The 20,914-nt window shown below is 52.8% G+C and overlaps 1 protein-coding gene across 1 annotated transcript; it reads right to left on the bottom strand.

Annotated features, from left to right (window-relative positions):
- Positions 1-2,301: 2,301 nt before the first annotated feature.
- LOC144161813 (neprilysin-11-like) lies at positions 2,302-9,867 on the bottom strand. The gene is made up of 2 exons (XM_077692410.1): positions 8,650-9,867; positions 2,302-2,568 (listed from the first exon to the last, which is right to left on the bottom strand). The coding sequence occupies exons 1-2, from the start codon at positions 9,865-9,867 to the stop codon at positions 2,302-2,304; spliced, it is 1,485 nt and encodes a 494-aa protein (XP_077548536.1).
- Positions 9,868-20,914: the final 11,047 nt, after the last annotated feature.

Here is a 20,914-nt window from a genome sequence, read left to right as displayed (position 1 = left end):
GTTAAGCGTTAAAAGCTGTGACAGTATGATTCTAACCAGGCAATCGTTCGAATGAACCAAACGTGTTTAGTCTGCATGACCTTTAGAACTGTAACGGTACTGCTGATCGCAGCACGACAAAGAGCACACTTTACTGTGGCAGCCAGACATTCTGCCCACTTACCGCCCCGTGTCAAAGGCAAAGCTTTTTGTCAAGATGACGCCTTCAACCTTATCGAACAAAGCCCGGCATGTGCTCCCTTTTCGAGGAATCGTTCGCCTGCCCGCCGTTCGGAACCGAGTCGGAACAGAGCTTCGGGCCCTGTTTCTTAAGCAGCCTCGTGTTTGTCTTGCTCCACCGCAGTAACCGGAAGACGCTCTATTCAACGCACGGGAATCAGTTTGATGATGGCTGTTCTTCGAAATCGGGCGGCTACCGCGTGCGCAGAGGCCACCAACGTGACCACTCGGCAACGCCTTCACGACACCAACGTCGTGAGGGCATTGACACCGCAGCTTTTTTAGGTGATTAAGCTTTTAGAATTGTGTTTGACAGAAAACGAAAGCGTGGCCTCTTTTATAACGAACGGGAATTGGGCTTCAGAACGTTCGTATTTTCTTGTAACTGTCAAGATCGAGTTCACGGGAAAAACTTCCAACCTTAACCGGAACCATACAATCAACAAGATCACTCTCAACCCCGTGTGCAATGCTGTTATTACACAGAGCCTTGGTGTAAACCAGACCCTTCCCTAGAGCGACAAGATGGCCGCGGCGCACTCGGAATTCACGCACTCTTCCCCTCCCGCCACCCACACCTACCATCCGCCTTTGGCGTCAGCTTTTCAAACTGAATCCCTCTTTGTATAGCCATTCTTCGTCACAACTGAATCCCTCTTTGTATAGCCATTCTTCGTCACATCCACCCCTCACTATATCCCACAACACTGTCAGTACTGCGGATAAGTACACCACCATATGTGGGTGTGCAGATCTTTCCTCTTTCCTGTCATCACCACTCTCTTCAGAGAGAACATCAGACAGTGCCAATTGACAAATTTTGCGGCCCCTGCACCTGGAAAAGGAGCTCACGGGTCGGGAAGCCGTAATCGCCGAAGCACTACAGTCTTCAGCCACAAGCTGCACTAGCCCTTTGTGGCACAAAGTTTTATTTCTTTCTCCCTGCCTAACTTTCCATCGCTGCTATAGATCCACACGCTGCAAAGGCTGTGGAGCCCACCCATTCACGCATACTGGCGTCCGCCTTCACTCTTCTTTCTCCATAACCGCCCCGTGAGATCACCTCTCCCTCATTCCTGGTCCAGCTCTGTCACTCCATGTGGAGTCTGCAATACATCCTCCTCTCCAATCGATTCCTCCTCACTTCCAATTCTCACCGCAACCATTTGCCCCTCCTCCATTCACTCTCCTCCCCCACACACGCACACTCACAGAGCCGTGTTTGTGCCCTCTTCTTTTTTGTCTCGTGTCATTAGCGCTGTTTCTATGAACATGCACCAACTCGCCCAGTCTTCCGTTTTAGCTCAGAGAGAGAGAGAGAGAGAGAGAGAGAGAGAGAGACAGACAGACAGACAGACAGACAGACAGACAGACAGACAGACAGACAGACAGACAGACAGACAGACAGACAGATAGATAGATAGATAGATCAATAGATAGATATAGATAGATAGATAGATAGAGAGAGAGAGAGAGAGAGAGAGAGAGAGAGAGAGAGAGAGAGAGAGAGAGAGAGAGAGAGAGAGAGAGAGAGAGAGAGAGAGAGAGAGAGAGAGAGCAATGAAGTTTTCCCGTGGCAGAGGGCTTCGTACAGACTTGGCTCCCCTTTCGCCGATATTTCCTATCGCTACCTGGCTCATACCACACCTCTCGTTACATTCTGCTTTTCTCTCTTTAGAGAGTTTTACCAGTCCGTCTGTTCCGTCGTGTACCTTGTAACCGTGATTAGCGGGACCGGACTGCGCATGCGCGCGCGGATGGGCCAGGAGGAAGAGCGAGGAGGCTCACCCCATCGTGACGATTGCACGGGCACGGCGAAAGCCGGCCCGCGGAACTAATCCCCCACCGCGACGAATGCCCAAGTGCCCAAACGGGTCCCGGTCGACACGGTAACTACGTACACGACGGAACAGACGGACTGCTGAAACTCTCTTTCATTTATCTCTCTCGGTCTCTGTCTCTCTTACTGGGACTTATTCCTGACGTGCGCTAAGGATAACAGCTGTTGATCTGACGAAGACAAATGGTCTTGTCGAAACGTCCAATGTTTTGTGCCCCAGCTATGCATAGCCCTTCTTTCAACTATTCCCCGATGCTCACAGCTCGCAGATCTTCTTCCTTCCGACCTCGGGCCACGTCTCGGTAGAAGAGCACCGGCTCTGCGTTCTCCTGCACGCCAGGCGGGGCGCAGCTGTCGCCGTCGAAGCCGAACTGCAGGACCGGGCTCCTCCTCAGCTGGTAGCGCGCAAGCACGGCGCGCGCCTCGTCCACCCACGAGAGGAAGCCCAGGTTCTGGCTGAAGACTCGCTCCAACTGCCGCACGCGCTCCTTCGTGTCACCGTGCTCGTTCTTGCACGAACGAAGCAGCAACAACTCTCGGTTACAAAACGCCTCATCGAACGCGAAAGGTGTCCGCGTCGTTGTCGTCAACACTAGTGGTGCGAAAAAAAGCCGCCCGCATCTTCCCACGGGGGGAACTCGAGTAAATGCGTCGCATCTACTCGAGTCAAGCAAAGCGTCACGTCAAGCAAAAGGCAAGCAAAGACGCCCTTGACTGAATTCCGAACGCGCGCTCCGCCGCTTATATACGTTGAGGGGACTGCGTAAGCCGGTCCCAGTCGACGACGTTGGCGTACTTGTAAAGCGGCGTGGACTCTAAGTGTTTGAGCCAAGCGCGGATGTTGCTTCGCCGGAGAACGGCACACCGGTTATATGCACAGCGCGCCCGAAGGAGAGGAAACCGCGGAAGAGAGAGTACTGCACATGCGCGGGCCCCAGCGCGTCTGCCGCGGCTATGACGCAACACAATCCAACACAATCCACTTTAATCCAATCCAATCCAAGCAAAGCCAAGTCAAGCCAATCCAATCCAATCCAATTCCCCTCGCGAGAGAGCGTTCGCTATCGCCTCGACTCGACGCGCATGCGCAGTGAGCGTGCGGACTACGGACGTCAACGCGGGTGACATCGTGAGTTACTGAAATGCTCTGCATTTAAAATGGACGCCATATCGCGCCCTGTGAAAGTGGACGTCCAGCGAAGCTGTTGTAAACCACTGCAAATGCTGATGGGGAGGGTATGAAGTGTTTCTCGTCGTTTAGGCAGGCTCATGGCTTGCGCTCGGCTTCTCTGGGGCAAATTCTGGGCACTGTCTAGCCTGACGCATGCGCTCGGCGTCTTGGGAAAGAGCTGCTCTATTTAGTGGCACTAGTACTGCCTAACCTTCAAACCTATTCTGCTAAAATACTCTTTTTAAACCAATACTTAGCTCTATGCTGTATACCTGCTTAGCCTTACGCATGCGTTCGGCGTATCAGGGTCCTGGGTCCTGCTTGGGTTTTTTGTTTACGACACGAAAATCCAGAATCTAACAGCTTCGCTGTAAAGTGGCTCTGTTTAGCTTTGTTTTGCGAAGGCTAGCACGCAGTGTTTCATGAAAGTTAGGCTACTGGCTGATTGGATTCAGCCTGTAGTTCGCGCTGGAGCGCACACGAAGACTGCCCATCCGGGGCGCCATCCACGGTGAGACTGGGCGAGCAAGCGCCACCGAAGCGCCCGTTAAGCCTCGCCTAGTGACGTCGTACCTAGAGCCATTAAATAAGCTACGCTTAAGAGTAAAGACACTGACGCACGGCAGCAGTACTTTGATGCCTGAAGCCAGGGTGGCCAGCTATATGCGCCCTATTGCGGCTGACATTGACGGGCGGAATTGGTCCGGGCGCCGCTTGGCAACCACGACAGCTGTCTTTACTTTCCGAAGATTTAGAGGCAGCGCGCCGGTGCGATGCGGTGAGGCTCGTTCACGTTTGCGCAGCTTATTTAGTGGCTCTAGGTTATGCCAGAGCCACTATTTAAGCTGCGCTTTTTAAGTGGCTACAAGTTACGCTAGGTCACTGTCATTCTTTCCCAGCGGGAAGCGATGCAGGCGTTTTTCACCTTCCCGAAGGTTGAAACAGCGCAGTACAGAGCAGCACAGCATCGCTACTCTGTCTGGGGAGCCTAAAAACTCACTCTTAACGTGTCATACAGCCGCACCGCACTCCGAAAATCACGACTTATCGAAGAGCGCGTGAGCGGCAACACAAAGGCACCAAAATGTCAGCGCCCATGGGTCTTCCGGGGTAAACAAATGTCACGTGACGTGGTTCGACCAATGGCCGCTGTCGGCGGCACACAACAATGACAGAAAAGAGTGTCGATACTCTGAAACCCGATCTAGTGGCTCTAGTGGTACCGCAGTGGCGAGGTTCGGAACGACGCCTTTTCGCAGCGGATCACGTGGTTTAACGTGTCACCGGCCACTTATGCGCTCCAACGGCTCAATGTCATTGCGACGCGATGAATGACCTTGCGAGACATGGAATAGTAGAGCGTTCGCTCTAAACGTCACATGACATCAGCAACCGGAATAGCGCATGGGAGGAGCGCGGCAGTGCTCTGGCACCGTTGCTCGGCTTTCGCGTTCCTACACGTGTACAGTATTAAGTGACTCCGCAGAATTTTATCAAACGGTACGTACCTGGTAGACACGTGGCTAAACCATGCTTTATGCAAAAGATAAGGCAGTTCGCACCTTACTGCAGCCCCCATCTAGGGTAAACGATACAGCCGCCAAAGTTATTGGTGTATACAGGCCAACTGCACTCAAAATTTCAACCTCCTGAAAGCGCTATTACCATATAGTCTGCTGAAAAATACCACAAGATACAAAATACGACACCTGAGTTACGCGCGTGGACGCCGCAAGCAAAAATCGGCGATTTTGAAACCGAAATCGAGAAGAGCGCGGTTTTTGAAGTGACGTTGCAGCCGTCCAGCGAGCTACCGAACGGTCAGCAGCTCGGGAGCAAGCCTGCGCGCAAGGTCTACGCGTGCACGGGGCAGCAAATGGGTGAAGCGTTCGCAGCAGAACTTGACCAATTCTCCAGCTGCGTGGCTGGCCAGAGGAAGAAGCACCGGAAGGCCGGAGCGTCACAGGCGCGTCATCGCTGTTTACGCGATCCTCCGGGAGGTGCAGCCTGGTCTGCGGCGGAGCTTTTAAATGCAGAGCATTTCTTTAACTCGCATGTAGCGTCCGCCGTCCGTCCGCAACAGCTCAGCGCGCAGGTGCGCCCTCTCCCCCACTCCTCCTCTCCCGCATCACGCTACCCTCCTCGCTCTCAACAACAGGTCCACACCCCTCTCCCTGCACTATATAAAAAAAAATAATAGTTATCGGCGCCTGGTTTCGATCCCACGACCCTGTGGGCGGGACGCGAGGTACATGGTGCTCTTCCAACTGCGCCACAAAGGCGACACAGAACCAAAGGGTACGAACGCGCCTTATATCCTTGTCAAACTACGTCAAGAAGCTGCTGATAAACGGCAGCAGTTGCATCGATCTCGTCTTCACCAGTTGCTGCAACGCACGACCCCTTAACAGTACACTTTAGCGACCACGAAGCCGTCGTTCTCAGCGTCCAATACAACGACAACAGCAACAAATAAATAAATAACGACTTACAACAACCTACTCCTTGCCTTCACTTCTTGCGTCACAAAAAAAAAAGAAAAATTGGGTCCATCTCTCCACGAGGGGGGACTCGAGTCGCAAAATCACGAAAGTAATAATTAATATATGAAAGAAATAATAATAATTAATAGTAATAAGCAATAATAGTTAACACATTCACTACCAGCCCACCACCACCCCCCAAACACTAAAGTTAACGCAATACACCCACCCCCTACGCGACGCATTTACTCGAGTCCCCCCTCGTGGGGAGATGGGCCCAATTTTAAGTGCGAATGCACTTCTTAAGCGACCCTGAATCACGCGTCCACCGCCGTCCGTCCATCCGCACCACATACCCACTTAGGGCGATTGGCCAAGAAGAGTTTTAAGTGCGAATGCACTTCTTAAGCGACCCTGAATCACGCGTCCACCGCCGTCCGTCCGTCCGCACCACATACCCACTTAGGGCGATTGGCCAAGAAGAGTTCCTAATTTCTTTAGCACATACCCACTTAGCGCGATTGGCCAAGTAATCTGAATCACGCGTCCACCACCGTCCGTCCGTCCGCACCACATACCCTCTTAGGGCGATTGGCCAAGAAGAGTTCCTAATTTCTTTAGCACATACCCACGTGGGGGATTGGCCAGGAATCGGGCGTGAGAAGGGCTAATGCACCCGCTTAAAGGAGTACTGACACGAAATTTCAAAGCTGAGATCCGCTCTAGCAATCAAGTACAACGACAACACAAATAGGTGTCTGTGAATAAATGCACCTTTCTTTCTTTGTAGTTGTGTGTGTGTGTGATCTCTCTTTCGCGAACATTACCGAACCGCGCAAATTCAACTCCTGCATTCGAACTTTCACATTCTTCCCCTCGGGGAAATGCGGGGAAATTTTTTAGATGCAGAGCATCTCATTCACTCGCCTTGTCCCTCCGGCGTCGTCGTCGTCATCGGCGTTGTCCGCCCCTCCCCCATTCTCCTCGCCGCGCCAGCTGCGCTCTCCGCCGCTCACCCCCTCTCCTCTCCGATAGCGAACACTCTCTCGCGAGGGGCATTGGATTGGATTGGATTAAAGTGGATTGTGTTGGTATGTGTTGCGTCATAGCCGCGGCACGTTGCGTCATAGCCGCGGCAGACGCGCTGGGGCCGGCGCATGTGCAGTACTCTCTCTTCCGCGGTTTCCTCTCCTTCGGGCGCGCTGCGCATATAACCGGTGTGCCGTTCTCCGGCGAAGCAACATCCACGCTTGGCTCAAACACCTAGAGTCCACGCCGCTTTACAAGTACGCCAACGTCGTCATCGACTGGCACCGGCTTACGCAGTCCCCTCAACGTTATGCGCGCTATAAAACGCGGTCCCTTCGCCGCTGCGCCTATGCGTCGCATCTACACAGGGGTTCCCGCGAGGGGAGGTGGGAGTTTTTTAGGGGCGAAGCTCCTTAGGGCGTGGGTCTGTCCATCCTCGACGTATGTATGTAGCCACCTCTAGTTTAGTTCTTGGATTGTTTACTAGATGGCGGTACTTGTATATGATGAAAAGATGCGCTTGGATTGTTTACTAGATGGCGTGGCTACCTCTAGTTTAGTTCTTGGATTGTTTACTAGATGGCGGGGAGCGTTGTAATAAAATCCGTTCGCTGTTGGCGCACGCTCGGAGTCGCCCGATGGATAAGGCTGCAGATGTGCGAGCCCGCGAGGCAGAAGCGCTCCGTGAAGCTGCGCGACGCTGCCGCCAAGATCCTGCCGTACGAGAGCGGGAGGCCGAAGCGTGTCGTCTGGCTGCGCGACGACGCCGCCAAGATCCCAGCGTTCGAGAACGAGAGGCCCAAGCGTCACGGCAACGGCGCGAGGACCCTGCCGTACGCGAAGCGGCACGGCTGCGGCGCGAAGAGGATCTCCAAAACGTCAGAGAACGGGAAGCGGCGAGAAAGCGCGCGTATCGGCAGGCAGACCCCGATGCAGTGAGAGCTCGTGAGGCGTCTGCAAAACGCATCAGGCGAGCTCAGCCCCAAGGTGCCGACGCGCGGTTTAAGCGAGACTTTCTAGACGTTACGTTCGGACACAGATGTAGTGGGCGAACTTTCACTGAAGAGTCACGGTTTTACCGATGATTTCCCCTCAGGAGCTTCGCCCACTCATCATCATTCACCCCGTGGATATGCTGTGAATTTTTTTTAAACGCTTCTGACTGATTAATGAGGCGTTTCACGGGGCTACCACTCATGTCCCAGCTGATTTGGGGATACTTACGACGCATTAAAAATAAATTTGGCAATATGTACTGGAGGGCGCAAAAAAACTTTACTCGTTTATAATGCGAAGTTGCGGCATTTTGAATGAAACGAGGTTGCATATGTTGTATTCCTGGTCCCCCTTGGTCATGATTTTCCTCCATTCACTTGTATGACTAGTGACTTTATTCAATTGAACACCTGTTAATAATAATGACGCCTGACACAATTCTCCGCATTTTTTCTGCATGTGACATCTCAAAATAAAAACGCCATGATACGCGATTTACAACATCCCTGCACAGATCAATTTTTTTTTGTCAAATCACATGCTTGTCCTCGTAATTCGATAGGCTACGGTTTCACTCCCAAAAATGAGCTTTGTGTTGTGATATTACGCAATGTGAGCTCGACGTTTTGCATGGAAACACATTGCAACGCAGCATTGCAACCGCTGGGTATTATTGCTTTCTGCGTCTAAAAATAATACTTCAGACCATAATAACCATTCAGATCCCGAAATGTAAGACTGCCAGCAGCGTATACGCGACAAATGCCTCGTTGGGTCACTGCGCAAAGGTGCTCAAAATTATAGCAGGTAAAAAAAACTGGGGTCCAAATTCCTGAATGTGGAATAGTCACGCATTGCACTATCTATATCGTACAACGTTACATTCGTGTTGTGTTAAGTTGCAAGCGTACCCCGTTCTGTTCCGAGAGGATTCGCGTGAAGCAGGCAGGCAGGACTCGCTCGACGGCCATCAGGCAGAGCAGCTGAGTGTCGGACACGTCGTCGAACGTCCGCCCGCGGACGCTTTTGGCGAACAGCTGGCGCAGAGACGTGAACTTGTCGGGTAGGAAGGGCGCCAGCTGCACCAGCACCAGGAAGCCGAGGTAGTTTAGGGTGGCTCGCGGTCGCAGCTCTCGCACGGCTGTGGCCAGGAAATGACGCACGTAGTCGGAAGACCGCATGACGACCGCGGCCTCGGCGCTGTCGAACGAGTCGACCCCGTCGAACGCAGCGCCCAGCAAGTTTCGATACCCCGGATCGAGGTCTGAAAGTTTGGCGACATAGGCGGCGCCGGTGTCGATGTCCGGCGTAGCGGGAACCGACGGAGTGGAGCCAAGGCGTACGAACGCGGTCATGACTTCTTCGAGCAGCGCGTTGCCGATGCTCTGGGAATTTTCCGCGGCCAGATCCAGGAGCGCCATGCGGAAGATTCTCGTGACGCTCTGCCGAGAAGCGTCGTTGCAGGAGAAGATGAACCGGGGCTTGTTCAGCTCGGCCAGGGTCGTCCCAGCGGCGGAGGCACGAGGATTGCGAACCAGGGATACTTGGACGAGGGCTTCCAGGCCCAGATCCCGCACAAGCTGACCCGCGTACGTCCACACGTCCGCCACGCCCGCTTCCTGCGTCCTGGGCCACTGACCGATCTTCCAGCCCTTGTAGAGATCGTGCACTCGGTCCAGGCCGGTGTTGGCTTTTTTGCGATCTGCGCATGCTCGGCGAAGGGACGCCGCCAGCTGCACATCCTTGCGCTCGGAGACGTCCAGCAAGGGTGCCAGGTCCCTGGTGAGGGCGTCCAGTAGGAGCGTGTCGGTCGATATGCCACCACCGGCTCCGGCTCCGTTGACCGTGTGCGCCTTCGCCCAGGCTTCGCACACGTGCTCGTAGAAATTGTCGCACGCTTTCTTGCTGTCACTGAGTAGAGAAGAGAGGTACTCGGCCTCGCGGTTGCAGTAGTCGCTGTCGCAGTAAACAATGCCTCCGACACGCCCCGCTGGGGTGGCAGTGGTCCTCTGGGTCATGGGCTGGGACTCTGTCGGACTGCTGGTGGCTTTGGCGATGATAATGAATGCTGCAAACATCAGCATCAGCGACAACAGCAGCAGAGAGAACAGCGTGCATATCGCGCACATGATCAGGTTGTTTGAGCGGTCAGGGCGTTCGGACGACCGGGTGTTCTCAACGTGCCTCTTGCCTTTTCGCCATTTGCTGCCCCCTCTCGACTTGCTTTTCTTCGCGTACGGTTTCTTCCTTTTGCGCCGTTCTTCTTCGTCCTTGTGATGAGCTTGCGAAGGCGCTTTTTCGTCGTGCGGTTTTTGAGCAATGTCTTCCTTCTCGCTCCTTGCGTTGCCGCTGTCGTCATGTGCAGATGGACTCGCAGGCGAAACTGAAGTAGGATCAGAAGATTCTACTTTCCGTTCACTTTCCTCGGTGACGTCTGTGCGGGCTCGTTGTCTCCCGGTTGGGGTCTCTTCAAGATGCCCGTTCTTGTCTCTAGCAACACGTGTAGTTGGCGGAACGGATGTAGAAGGCGGGGATTTAGCTTCTCCTTCCGCACTCTTCGCCGTCGTACTTTTTGGGCATGAATATTGATTCCCTGCACGCTCTTCAACCTGGCTTTTGTCTTTGCTTTCAGGGCTTAAAAGGGCTGCTGAATCGCCAGAAGGAAGGTACTGTTTCTTCGCTTTTCTTTCATTCGGAGAGTTTGATTTTCCCGCCACTGCAACGCCTAAGCTGACGAATTCCTTTTCCGGAGTGATGCAGAAAGGGGCATTAAAGGGATCGCTATTGAGACCAGCTGCGTGGCTCACTAGTGCTAAAGTTGCCTGATCTCGCTGTGTTGCCTTGTCCTGAAGTAAACCTACATTTTGGGGCGATTCTTCCGTGGTCCTGGCAAATGCTTCTGCGTGACGAATGAGGTCGTGCACTGATGGCGTTTTTATCGCCCCAGCATCCGGGGTCGAAATAGCCTCCTCCTGGCATTCAGATTTTGCCGCGCGAAGCCGTAGTTTTCTTTTCCTTGGTGAGATCTGCTTCCGTACGGTAGCTGTTTCCGGCGACTCAGTGGGTGGGTCTTTAAGCGTTGTGGTCGACGCCCTTTGCTCAATCTCTATCAAGGAAAGGTTTGGCGATGACGAGCCAAGTTTCGTTCTTGAGCCTGCAGCGTCTTCCTCTACGTCGGCCACGTGTTCACGGTAGTGCCAAACTTTAGTAACTGCTGGCGACCTTGACCGGATAGATTTTGTCTGCCGCGTCCTTTTGGGTACTGACGCTTTCGAGAGTGCTGCGTTCGCTTGCTCGTCTTGTTCACGCAAGTCTCTCTTAATTATGGTGCTGACCAAAGGAGCCGCGTTCAAAAGCCACTTCATGACGTGTCTAGCCTGTTGCTCCAGGGGGTGGAAGTAGGGGGGGACACGGCGCCGTGCTTCTCGCCGACTGCCGAGCGAGTGACGACCATACTGACCGTACGCATCACTCGCAGGGTGTGGGCGCTCGCTGGTGCCGACCTGGGATGAATTGCTTCTTGCTTGATGCTTGCCTTTGACACATCGCTCTGACGGCTTTTCGTTTGCTTCTGGGATCTGTTCGACCGTCCCAATCGCCGTGGGTAGCCCTGGGAATATGTCGGGACCGGCAGGTGTCAGTGGAAGATCGTCACTGCCTGCTGTTCGCAGCGAAACCTGTTCCTGCACCTTGCAGTTAGAAGAGCTGCTCATTGCGCTTACGGGGAGAACTGCGCTCGATGGTTGGTCAGTTAATTCAAGAGGAGGAATGAACGAGGAGTCCATCGTCTGCACTCTTGTTTCCAGCAGTGATTCCGTTGCAGGCCCGGGGTCTACGGTTGGTACTGAGGACGCTGCTGCGAGACGTTCACTCTCGTCACCAGGCGGCACGGGCGCTGGAAACACAATAAGACGCCGCTCTTGCGAAGCTGCAAATTCTCTCGAACGACGATTCCTCTCGTGAACTGTTGCAGGCGATTCTTCGGGCGCCATTTTAAAGGGTTCGCCCGCAGGCGCTATCTCTAACGCTGGCACAGAGGGCCTTTCCTCAACGAGGCGTTCTTCGTCATCTGGTGGTACGAGAGCATGAAGCGAAGCCGGCTGAAACACTAGCGAAGTTGGCATTGGAAGTGTTTTTTCAACAAGTCGGTCTTCGTCATTTAGCGGAACAGGAACCGGATACAAGACTGGATGAGCCTCTCGCGAACGCCGCTCGGTGTGGTAGCCAACTGCTCTTGAGCGTCCGTTTTTAAGTTCTATCGACCGCTGCTGAGAGCTAAGGGCACAGAGAGTCGCGGAAGAGCGTCGTGACTCCATGTGTTGCACTGTCAGTGTTGACGGCCTGTGCTCTGGTGCCAGATCGAGGCGACCGGAAGATTGTGGCCTGTGCCACGTGATGGCTTGCGTAGTTGAAGGGGTTTCGACGATATTGTCGTCAACGGCTCCGTTAGAGCCAACAGAGGCTACCCCTTCCGCTTTTGCAGTCCTGGCTACGGAACTCTCCATAACGGGGTAGTCAGGCAGTAGTTTGGTGGCGGAGCTTGACAGTAGCCCTGCCGAATTTAATCGGACAGCTCCGGGCTCGCGGGGAGAAACTTGTGAGGCTTTTGTCGAAGAGCTTTCACGAAGAGCTCTTACTGAGGTTTTCTCATGGCTCACGCAAATGAGGTTGCTGGCTCTGATTGCGACACTGACGGCAGGAGCGTCGTCTATCTCATTTGGCTCAGCAGGACAAGGAACAAGCGGTTGGCACTCACTCCGCAGGGGTACCTCGTCAGGTGACCAGATGGTTCGCGTATTCTCTTGCGCTGAGTCTGGAATCTCAGGTTGGATACGTTGAAATGAATGGTCATGTCCGATTTCTGTAAAGGACTCGACTGGTTCAATGTGCTGCACGGAACTCGCATCGGTTGGATGGCATTGACCGTGTCCCAGCATGCCTCTGGATGGTTGTTGCTGTGGCCGGATGGCTTGTTCAGCTGGCACACGGCACTGGGATGCTTGACGCCGGACGCTTTCCTCACTGTTTCCGGAAGCGGCTGGTATGACAGCTTCTATTCCTTGAACAGAGCAGACGGCTGTCGGGTAACACTGGTCTGGCTCGGTCGCGGGGCTGTGTAGTACCTCCCGTGACCCCATTGTCCGCATTGTACGTTCCTCTAGCAACTTTTGGCCGTCTGACAACTCGCACCAAACCGTGTCCAGGCTCGATTGCTTCGATGGTATGGTTGGGACAGGTGGATTGTTGCCGTCCGTCAAACAGTTGGAGCGCATCGGCACCACGCTGGAGCCCTTGGCACCGGGGGCCCATTCGGTGGAGCTTCGATCCCCACTGTGCTCCCGCTGACCAATTGAGGCGCTGCTCCCTCTTTGAGCACACATTGACCTAGTTTCTTTACTTCTAGCAGGGGTGGGCGCTGTGACTGGTCCGGCTGCGTCGACAAAGACCAGAGGGAGAGACGCTACAGTTCCTCGTGGAGAGAGTCCTCGGCGGAGCGAAATGTCGTATGTCCCGCCCTCCAGCGAATTCCCTGCGAGACCATCGCGCGGGGCGACGCCGTCGCTGCAGGTGATGTCGAAAGTCTCCCCAAAGCTTTGCGTCGACCCCCAAAAAAGAAGCGGTGCTGCTGTTTCCGTTGTTTCCGTTGGGGCTTCTTGCATTGGTCGTTGGTAGTTTTCGGGCGTTCCTCTGGGGTCACCGGGCGTTTGCTTTATCGGTCGCGAGCGGGCTTTGCTTGTAGCAGGCCGGGCAGTGGGCTGAAAAGGTTGAACCTGCGGAAGGGGGACGCACATTCGTCTTTGATCCAGTTATTGTACAACGAAACTGTTATTATGCCGTTACTTCTACCTGGACCAGTGAGTGAACGAGATGCTTGTACCCGCTTGAGCCGGGTATGCTTTTGATTAAGAAAAACGTTCGCGAAAGGTTAGGGTGGGGGAACACGAAAAAGGAAGGAGGGGTGACATATTAAGACGCAAAAAAGTAAAAAATTAAAACGGAGTTAAAAATGCGCTGGTGGCGTCCTACATCAAATTTCGAATTGTTTTCTTCATTTCTCTTTTGTGGCAAAGCATTCCAAAATAGCTAACCGTCGTGTTGGGAGCAGGCGCCGAATGCACAAAAGGTTACCCCATCGCTTGGGATAAAAACATAATTACGGGTGTGTTTTTACTTGGTGACGTTTGCAGTAGGTTTCAGCGCCGCAGCTAGAAATTTTGGCGGCGTGGGAGGAGCGTGTGAGGGGATGGCGGCCGCCTTATCCGTAGGCCAATGACGGGGCCAGCTCGCCGCACAAAGATGGCTCCTAGCTGCTTCCCCATCCTTGTCTTGCGGCCATATAATTGTTGCTGGCGTGGATATCAGCTCCGCACTGCTGATATAAGCTGTGGAGCTGGAGCTGTGCGGAGCTGATATCAGCGGATGCCAGCTCCGCACAGCCTGACACACACCCATGTGCTCACGTGGAACTCTTCCGTCGGGGTCGTGGTCGGTTTGCGACGTGGTGGAGTTCTCGTGGTCCAGGCCATCGTGGCGGGGGGCGGCCTGGCCTCCGTTGCGTCGCGAGCCAGCTGCCCAGGAGGCGTACACGAGGCCCTGACGACTGCGCGTATACAGGAGGCGCATTTTTAGAAGGCCGTGTGGAGCGGTGCCTTATAGGTATACAGCTGCGGACACAAGATGCATACATTTTTTGAACCTCAAGTCGTGCGTAGCACGTCAAGTCACGTGGGAAGTCACCCACTTGTCACGTACAGGGACGTAACTTATCGCCTTTGTTATTACCTAACAACACTTTTTAGGCCCTTTTTGGCCGAAAAGGGTGTAAAAAATCTTTTCCCATGGCGCAAACCTTTAAAGGGTGTTTTGGATAAAAAAGGGTGTTCTCGTGAACGCCCTAAAATAAGGGTGTGGGCAGCGCAGCTACGCGTGACAATGTGGATTGGCTGAGCGCGCAGCATGACATGGACACATTCAACACATACAAATTACACTTCGACCACAAATACATCGAGCAAGAAAACAAACAGGAAGCGTGGAGATAGCGAGTACTCACTTTGAATACATCTGCTCTTTTTGATTTCATGGGCGAAAGCCCTCCGATAGAGTCGGTGGGCTTATCGAAAAGATCAGATATTTTAGTGCTAATTTTTGAATTATGCATTTTAATGTGAGCATATACGTACCAGTCAGAATGAGGATTTGCAAACCCTTTTTAATCGTGAGGTAGTTGGTAAAGTTTAACAAGTCAAAGAATTTTGTTAAATATATATCAAACACCTATTCCACCCATTTCAACACTCACCGAGAAGGGTGTCAATTTTTTCAGCACCCTTTTTCCCACACGCGTGTAAACCTACAAATTAGGGTGTTGAAAACTAGGAAAAAAGGTGTGAAAGACCGCAAACAAAGAAAAACGGTGTAAAAGACCAACTTCGGAGGTATGTCATACCCGTTTACACGGGGGGAACATTTTCTACAAGCGGGAGGATGTTTTGTAACTCACGATGTTAAAAACAACATGAATTGGCATAATGTATTACCAGCAGAGCTGGTTAAGCCTAAGTTAGGTTCGATGACTTTAGCAAAAAAAAAAAAAAATACAAGAACTGCGCCGCCTATAAAGGGTGCACCACCGCAGATAGATTATAACGCTGAAGCCGGCTTACGATCCTGTTCGAGTGTGAGCACAATGGGTGCATGCGTATTCGCACCTCTTCCAATAGCATTTTAAAGGTACTGGGCTTTTTGGGACACTAAAACGCCAAAAAAAATGGCGCAGCAATAAGGGTGCAAAAACGTTGCACTAGTAGTGCAAGGATGAAGAAACAGCATAGCTGGGGGTCGACCTAGCTTGTTTCCTCCTTAAATCCGCTGTCAGTACGGGGGACACACTTAACAGCTTTGTAAAATCCGGCTAACCTCGGCCTCACCCCTCAGCACTTAGCCTATATCCTAGCAAGAAGATTACAAAACCCAGGAAAACTTACCAAAGCCTAGCAAAACCTAGCAAAACTCAGTAACACCGGAAGAAGCTACGTCGACCCCGAGCTCCGCTGTTTTGTTTTTGCAACCTATTTCACACCCTTTCAACACCCTACAGAAAGCCGGGGGTGTTGCGGTCGCTCAACACCCTTTTACCCACACAAAAAGAGTGTGAAGCTAAAAATTAGGGTGTAGGAACCTAACAAAAAGGGCGTAATGATTTTCCAACACCGTTATTCCACTTATACTGCGCCTTTTTTAGGCAATAAGGGTGCAAAAACGTTGAGTGTGTATATATAGTCTTTTTAATTTTATAAGGTCAAAATTTACGTTTCGAGGTGCTAATCTCGGGCCATGAGGCGCACCGTATACGGAAACGAGTGATCATTGAAAACGAACAATTTTGTTTTTGTTTTGAACATTTCATACGAGGTGGGGAAAGGGCATGATGGGATATCTTATACTTCGAAGTGCAATAATACTTGCATGCATGGCCTTAATCAGTAGCTGAGCACCTTTTGCACACCTTTCCAACACCCTACCAAAATTCAACGGTGTTGAAGTTAACACCCCCTTTTTTAGACAGAAAGGGTGTAGAGCTACGAATAACGGTGTTGAAAGCCAAGAAACAGGGTGTAATGGCGAATGGCCTTTTCCAATTATGCTACGGCCTTTTTGGCCTGAAAAGGTGTAAAACACTGGTTGATTCCGCTGTCATAGGAATTAGTAAACACGAAAGTGAAATGTGCAGAGAAATCTGCAGCTGAGCATGATTTCCGAGCCGGCGGCTGTCTTGCGGATGTGCTTGGCGAGCGAAGTCCTGCTGGCGGGTCGCTTCGGCAAAGGTGTACTGGCTTCATTTCAGGGACGGATATGACGTCAGTGAAATCTTGTGGTATCGCGGCATAAAACACTTTCGTTAAAATATAAAACTCGAAAACGAACAACCCTAATTATAACGTACTCTTTAGTACTAAAGGTTGCTTCCCCGCAAGAAGGCCTCGTGTGCAGGAGTGCAGCCTTTACAGGCCGCTTGCTTCGTTGTACTGGCGTCACTTCCGTGACGGAAATGACGCCAGCGAAATCTTGGTGTAGCGGGGAATAAAACACTTTCCTGTTAAAATGTTTAGTGCGTGGGCCACTTTAGCTTTGAGAAACCTCTCCTTCTCCCGTTGGCTTCCTAACTAGAGCGATGGGAGATCTGGCCATCCAACCCCCCCTCTGCCTACCCACAGCACAGGCGGCGCGGACTCCATTTTGAGCTCCACTGAAGATAAGTACTCCCCTGCGCTCCTGGGCCGTTTGAAATTAATATTAGAAGTATTTTCTCTCTCCCCTCAGCTGTAAGCGAACCATGCCGTGCGCATAGATCGCTCTTTGCAGCACTCTAAAATGAACTCTTAACAACGTTCGGGCTCTGGACACTGAGACATCGAGATAACTGACGTTAAGAGCGTCATCGCACATGGCGGTCATGATGAACGAATAAATTGAATCTGCCTCTCGGCCTTGCCTTCCAGCTGAGAGTCGCTTCGAGGCATGGCTCTGGTGTACGTGGCCCTCCGGGGCGCATCGGGGAGCGCCTCCAGGGGACTGCCGGTTGTTGCTGGGAGTGGCGGAAGAGCCTCGGGTTGGAGTTCCTCCGCGGCTTGGCCATTGCTTGGGCCCTCGCCACGCCCAGTTCCGGGCCTGGCGCGTTTCATTTGGAAGGCAGAGGGGCTGGTTGGTTGGTTGGTTGGATCCGGAACGAGAATGGCGCGTACCCACTCTGGGGGATTGGCCAAGTCTTATTGTGATTTCACTGCTAAAGAAGCTTAGTAATTAGTTTCAAACGAAGGGAAAATAGGGTACAGTGATGCTAACAATTTTGGAACCAAAAGAAATTCAATACTACTGTACCAACAGGTATTTCAATAAACGAATAAAAATGGGTTGAAGCTATTGATTAACAAGGCAAGCGACCTGTTTCGGCAATAAATGAGTGAAGAGCGCGAGTCGGCTGGCCGTACCACTCCGCCGTTCTTCGTTCTCTTCCAGCGTCTTGGCCTGAGGCGGAGTCACCTCTGCTATGGCCCGTGTAGCACAGCACAAAAAGAAAAGAAAGAACACGGGCAGGGCCCTTGGTAAGCCGTAATAACTACGTAATTCGGGATGTCGTGGCAGTTAACTCTACTCATTTAACGCTTCTATTTCCTTCTGTGGGAAAATAAATTAACCCTTTAGGCTTTAGCAAAGGCACACCTCAACGCTTTAGCCCTTGCCAATCTCCCTTCATGGGTACGCGCTAGGTAATCCAAGGCTTGCATCATGTAATGACGACATCGCCGTTGGCATCGCAAAAGTCCGACCTAACAAGCCCGCTTGCTTCTAATTTCAGCGTAATCTATTGAAAGTGAACGGGGATTTTAAGTGGATAGCGGCCGCCCGAGGACCACCTGTACGCGCCTGTGACACTCAATCCACTTATTGTGTAGCGACTGGGTAGGAGGCCCAATTGTGCAGTGGCAGAGGCAGTACGTGCGCGCGAGCATTCCAGCGATCCGGTGCGTCCGGGCGGTTGATTCGGGGGTCTTCCGGCATCCAAACCGCTTTCCGAAGCGGGAGGCGCGTGCGCAGACACGTCCGTTCCCGGTCTTGTGTTTCACTCAGTAAGGCTTCCCTTGAGCCTGCGTTTCAGCTGCGGTGGGTTTATTTTCAGTATGAAACGACAGGCCGTAGACGTTTCGCTGCACAGAGCACCCACGTGACATGTCTGTTCGCGCGATGGAGAACCGTATTTCAACGTGGTTATTGGCTGCGCCCCAAGCCTAAAGCGACCTGAAACATACCATATCACCATTACTAACAAAAACGACCCGTAGATTTCAGTTTAGAAGAAAAAAATGAAATGTAGAAATAAAATAGGCAATGAAAAAAAAAAAGAAACAGATCGACTTGCTGGGGCTCGAACCCAAGCCGCCAGCGCCAATACTCAGTGCTCTACGTCAAGGCCAGAGAGCCAGAACGGCGGGTTCACTTTGGCAGGCGCTCAAAAGAATAGCGCGCGCAGTGACATCACACGTGTCACGTGGTTGCTCTGTGCAGTGAAGCGTTTGGAATCACGCGTCCAGGAGAGGGACCGCATGCCTCACCTTGCGAGGGGAAGATCCCTCTCTACGGGAGCAACGAGGCACGTCATCCGCTCCACCACACGTTGGTCGGGAACAGTCTATAAGGAAAAACGGGTGCATGTGTTTGCATGAATATGCACACGCCGTTCTACAATACAGTCGAACACGGGTATATCGAATTATTGTCGATATCGAACTCATGAATTATCCCCTTGAAAATTCAGTGGGAAAGTATAGGAATTCGTACGTTTATATCGAACGGTATTTTTTCCGACATTGGGTATATCGAACGCCGCGCGAGCTGAAAGGTGCTCTTCGGCGGTCGCTGCACCCCCGATTTCCGCGGTCGCTTAGTGCCTTCGCCGAAACCCGACAGGCAGAAGCCCGGGCCTCGGAGCGTCATGCTTGCCTTCTCATGGATAACTGCTCGGCCAACCAAACCACCTGAGAGCTCGACAACATCGAGCTCAAGTTTCTGCCTTTAAGCACAACAGCCAGGCTGCAGCCGCTCGACCACTCGACTAAGTCGTTCAAGCTAGGGTACAGGAGGCGACTCCTCAATAGGCTTTTGATGAACCTCCGCGTGGGTACCGAGTTTAAAGTTGACCAGCTGGGGGCTATACACATGATGAGGGGTGCCTGGAACAGCGTAAAGCAGAGCGGGGCCAACTGCTTCCGGAAGGCAGGCTTCGTGACGGCTGAATTTTCAAAAGCTTGCGAAGACGGCGACGACGACGAAGAGGGCATGGACGACACGTTTCGCGAGCTGTCGTCCCTTTTCCCGGCTGCTGTTCCAGCCGGAGTGTCTGCCGGTAACTTCGTCAACGCTGACAGCAATGGTTTAGGCTGTTCCAAGCGCCGGTGACGAGGATATCGTAGCTGCGGTTGCAGGAACTCAGGCTGATAGCTCGGGTGGCGAAGATCGTCCGGACGAGGATGCGGCTACACAATCGTACCCCACCGGTGAACTGGCGGCTGCGTTCAGCTTCATTCGACGTAGTTACGGCGAGATGGAAGGAACTGGGCTGTCGCACCTGGATATCCTCGGGAAGATCGAGACCAGCGTCTTTAATTCCATATACAGGACAAAGAAGCAGGCCAAGAGCAGCGATTTCTTTTCACGCAAATAAAGCATCCTGTTGCGTCGTTAGTGCGGAATTAGTTGTCATTCATGAATGCACCGATCGGTAAGCGGTCGTCCACCACAGGTGAGGTCTCAGAGCCCATATTTTTTATATCGAATTTCTCATATATCGAACTATTTCGCGATCCCCTTGGAGTTCGATATATCCGTGTTCGACTGTAGTATCAACCGTTCAACTCTCATGTAGATTCCTTCGAAGCAAGAACTCGGTCGGTCGGTTTCTTGGCTTTTGCTTCTGCGTGGCCAATTTCCTGGACTCTGATATATGCCCCAACGGCTGTGGACGAAAACTAAGGAACGGAGCACCGCTCAGGGCGATGTCGCCACTACCGTCGACGACAACGTCGCCAAGGAGGCGAAGCGCGTCGACCACCTCTGTTCACGGGGGCTCGTTGCTCGTGGCTTGACCAAGGTGTACGGCTTCTTCCGGTCGAGGCCCGCTGTCGACGGGATCAACTTTGCCGTCAACCAGGGGGAGTACTTCGGCCTCGTGGGCACGGGAAAGTCGTCTCTGGTCGGCATGCTCGGCGGCGAACTCTTCCCCACCTCCGAAAACGCGTTTCTGCAGGCCTTGTCGCTGCGCCACCACTACCGGAAATGGATGTGGAACATCGGCTATGCACCCTACAATTGGGGCCTCCTGGAGACGTTCACCGGCCGCGAGATGGTCGACCTTCTTCTCTTCTCGCTTCGGGGCGTCCGCGACGTGCCGCGCACCATGGCCCACGTGCTGCAGGCTGTCGAGCTTCCCGAGCCGGACGCGAATGTGCCGACGTACAGTGGCGAAGCCAAGACCCAGCTGTCCCTGGCCCTGATCGCCAACCCGAGGGTGTAGCTGCTCGACCTCCCGGAACTGGACACGGCCTCGCGCGCCGTGGTGCAGAGCATGCATCCTACGAGCAGTGTGGGGCTCACGTGCGTGCGAGCCCCTCCATTACT

The sequence above is a fragment of the Haemaphysalis longicornis genome, unplaced genomic scaffold (assembly GCF_048455015.1).
Source record: "Haemaphysalis longicornis isolate Haplotype H1 unplaced genomic scaffold, Haemaphysalis longicornis Haplotype H1 scaffold_12, whole genome shotgun sequence".
NCBI classification, from domain to species: domain Eukaryota; kingdom Metazoa; phylum Arthropoda; class Arachnida; order Ixodida; family Ixodidae; genus Haemaphysalis; species Haemaphysalis longicornis.
This window is presented reverse-complemented; position numbering and strand designations above follow the sequence as displayed.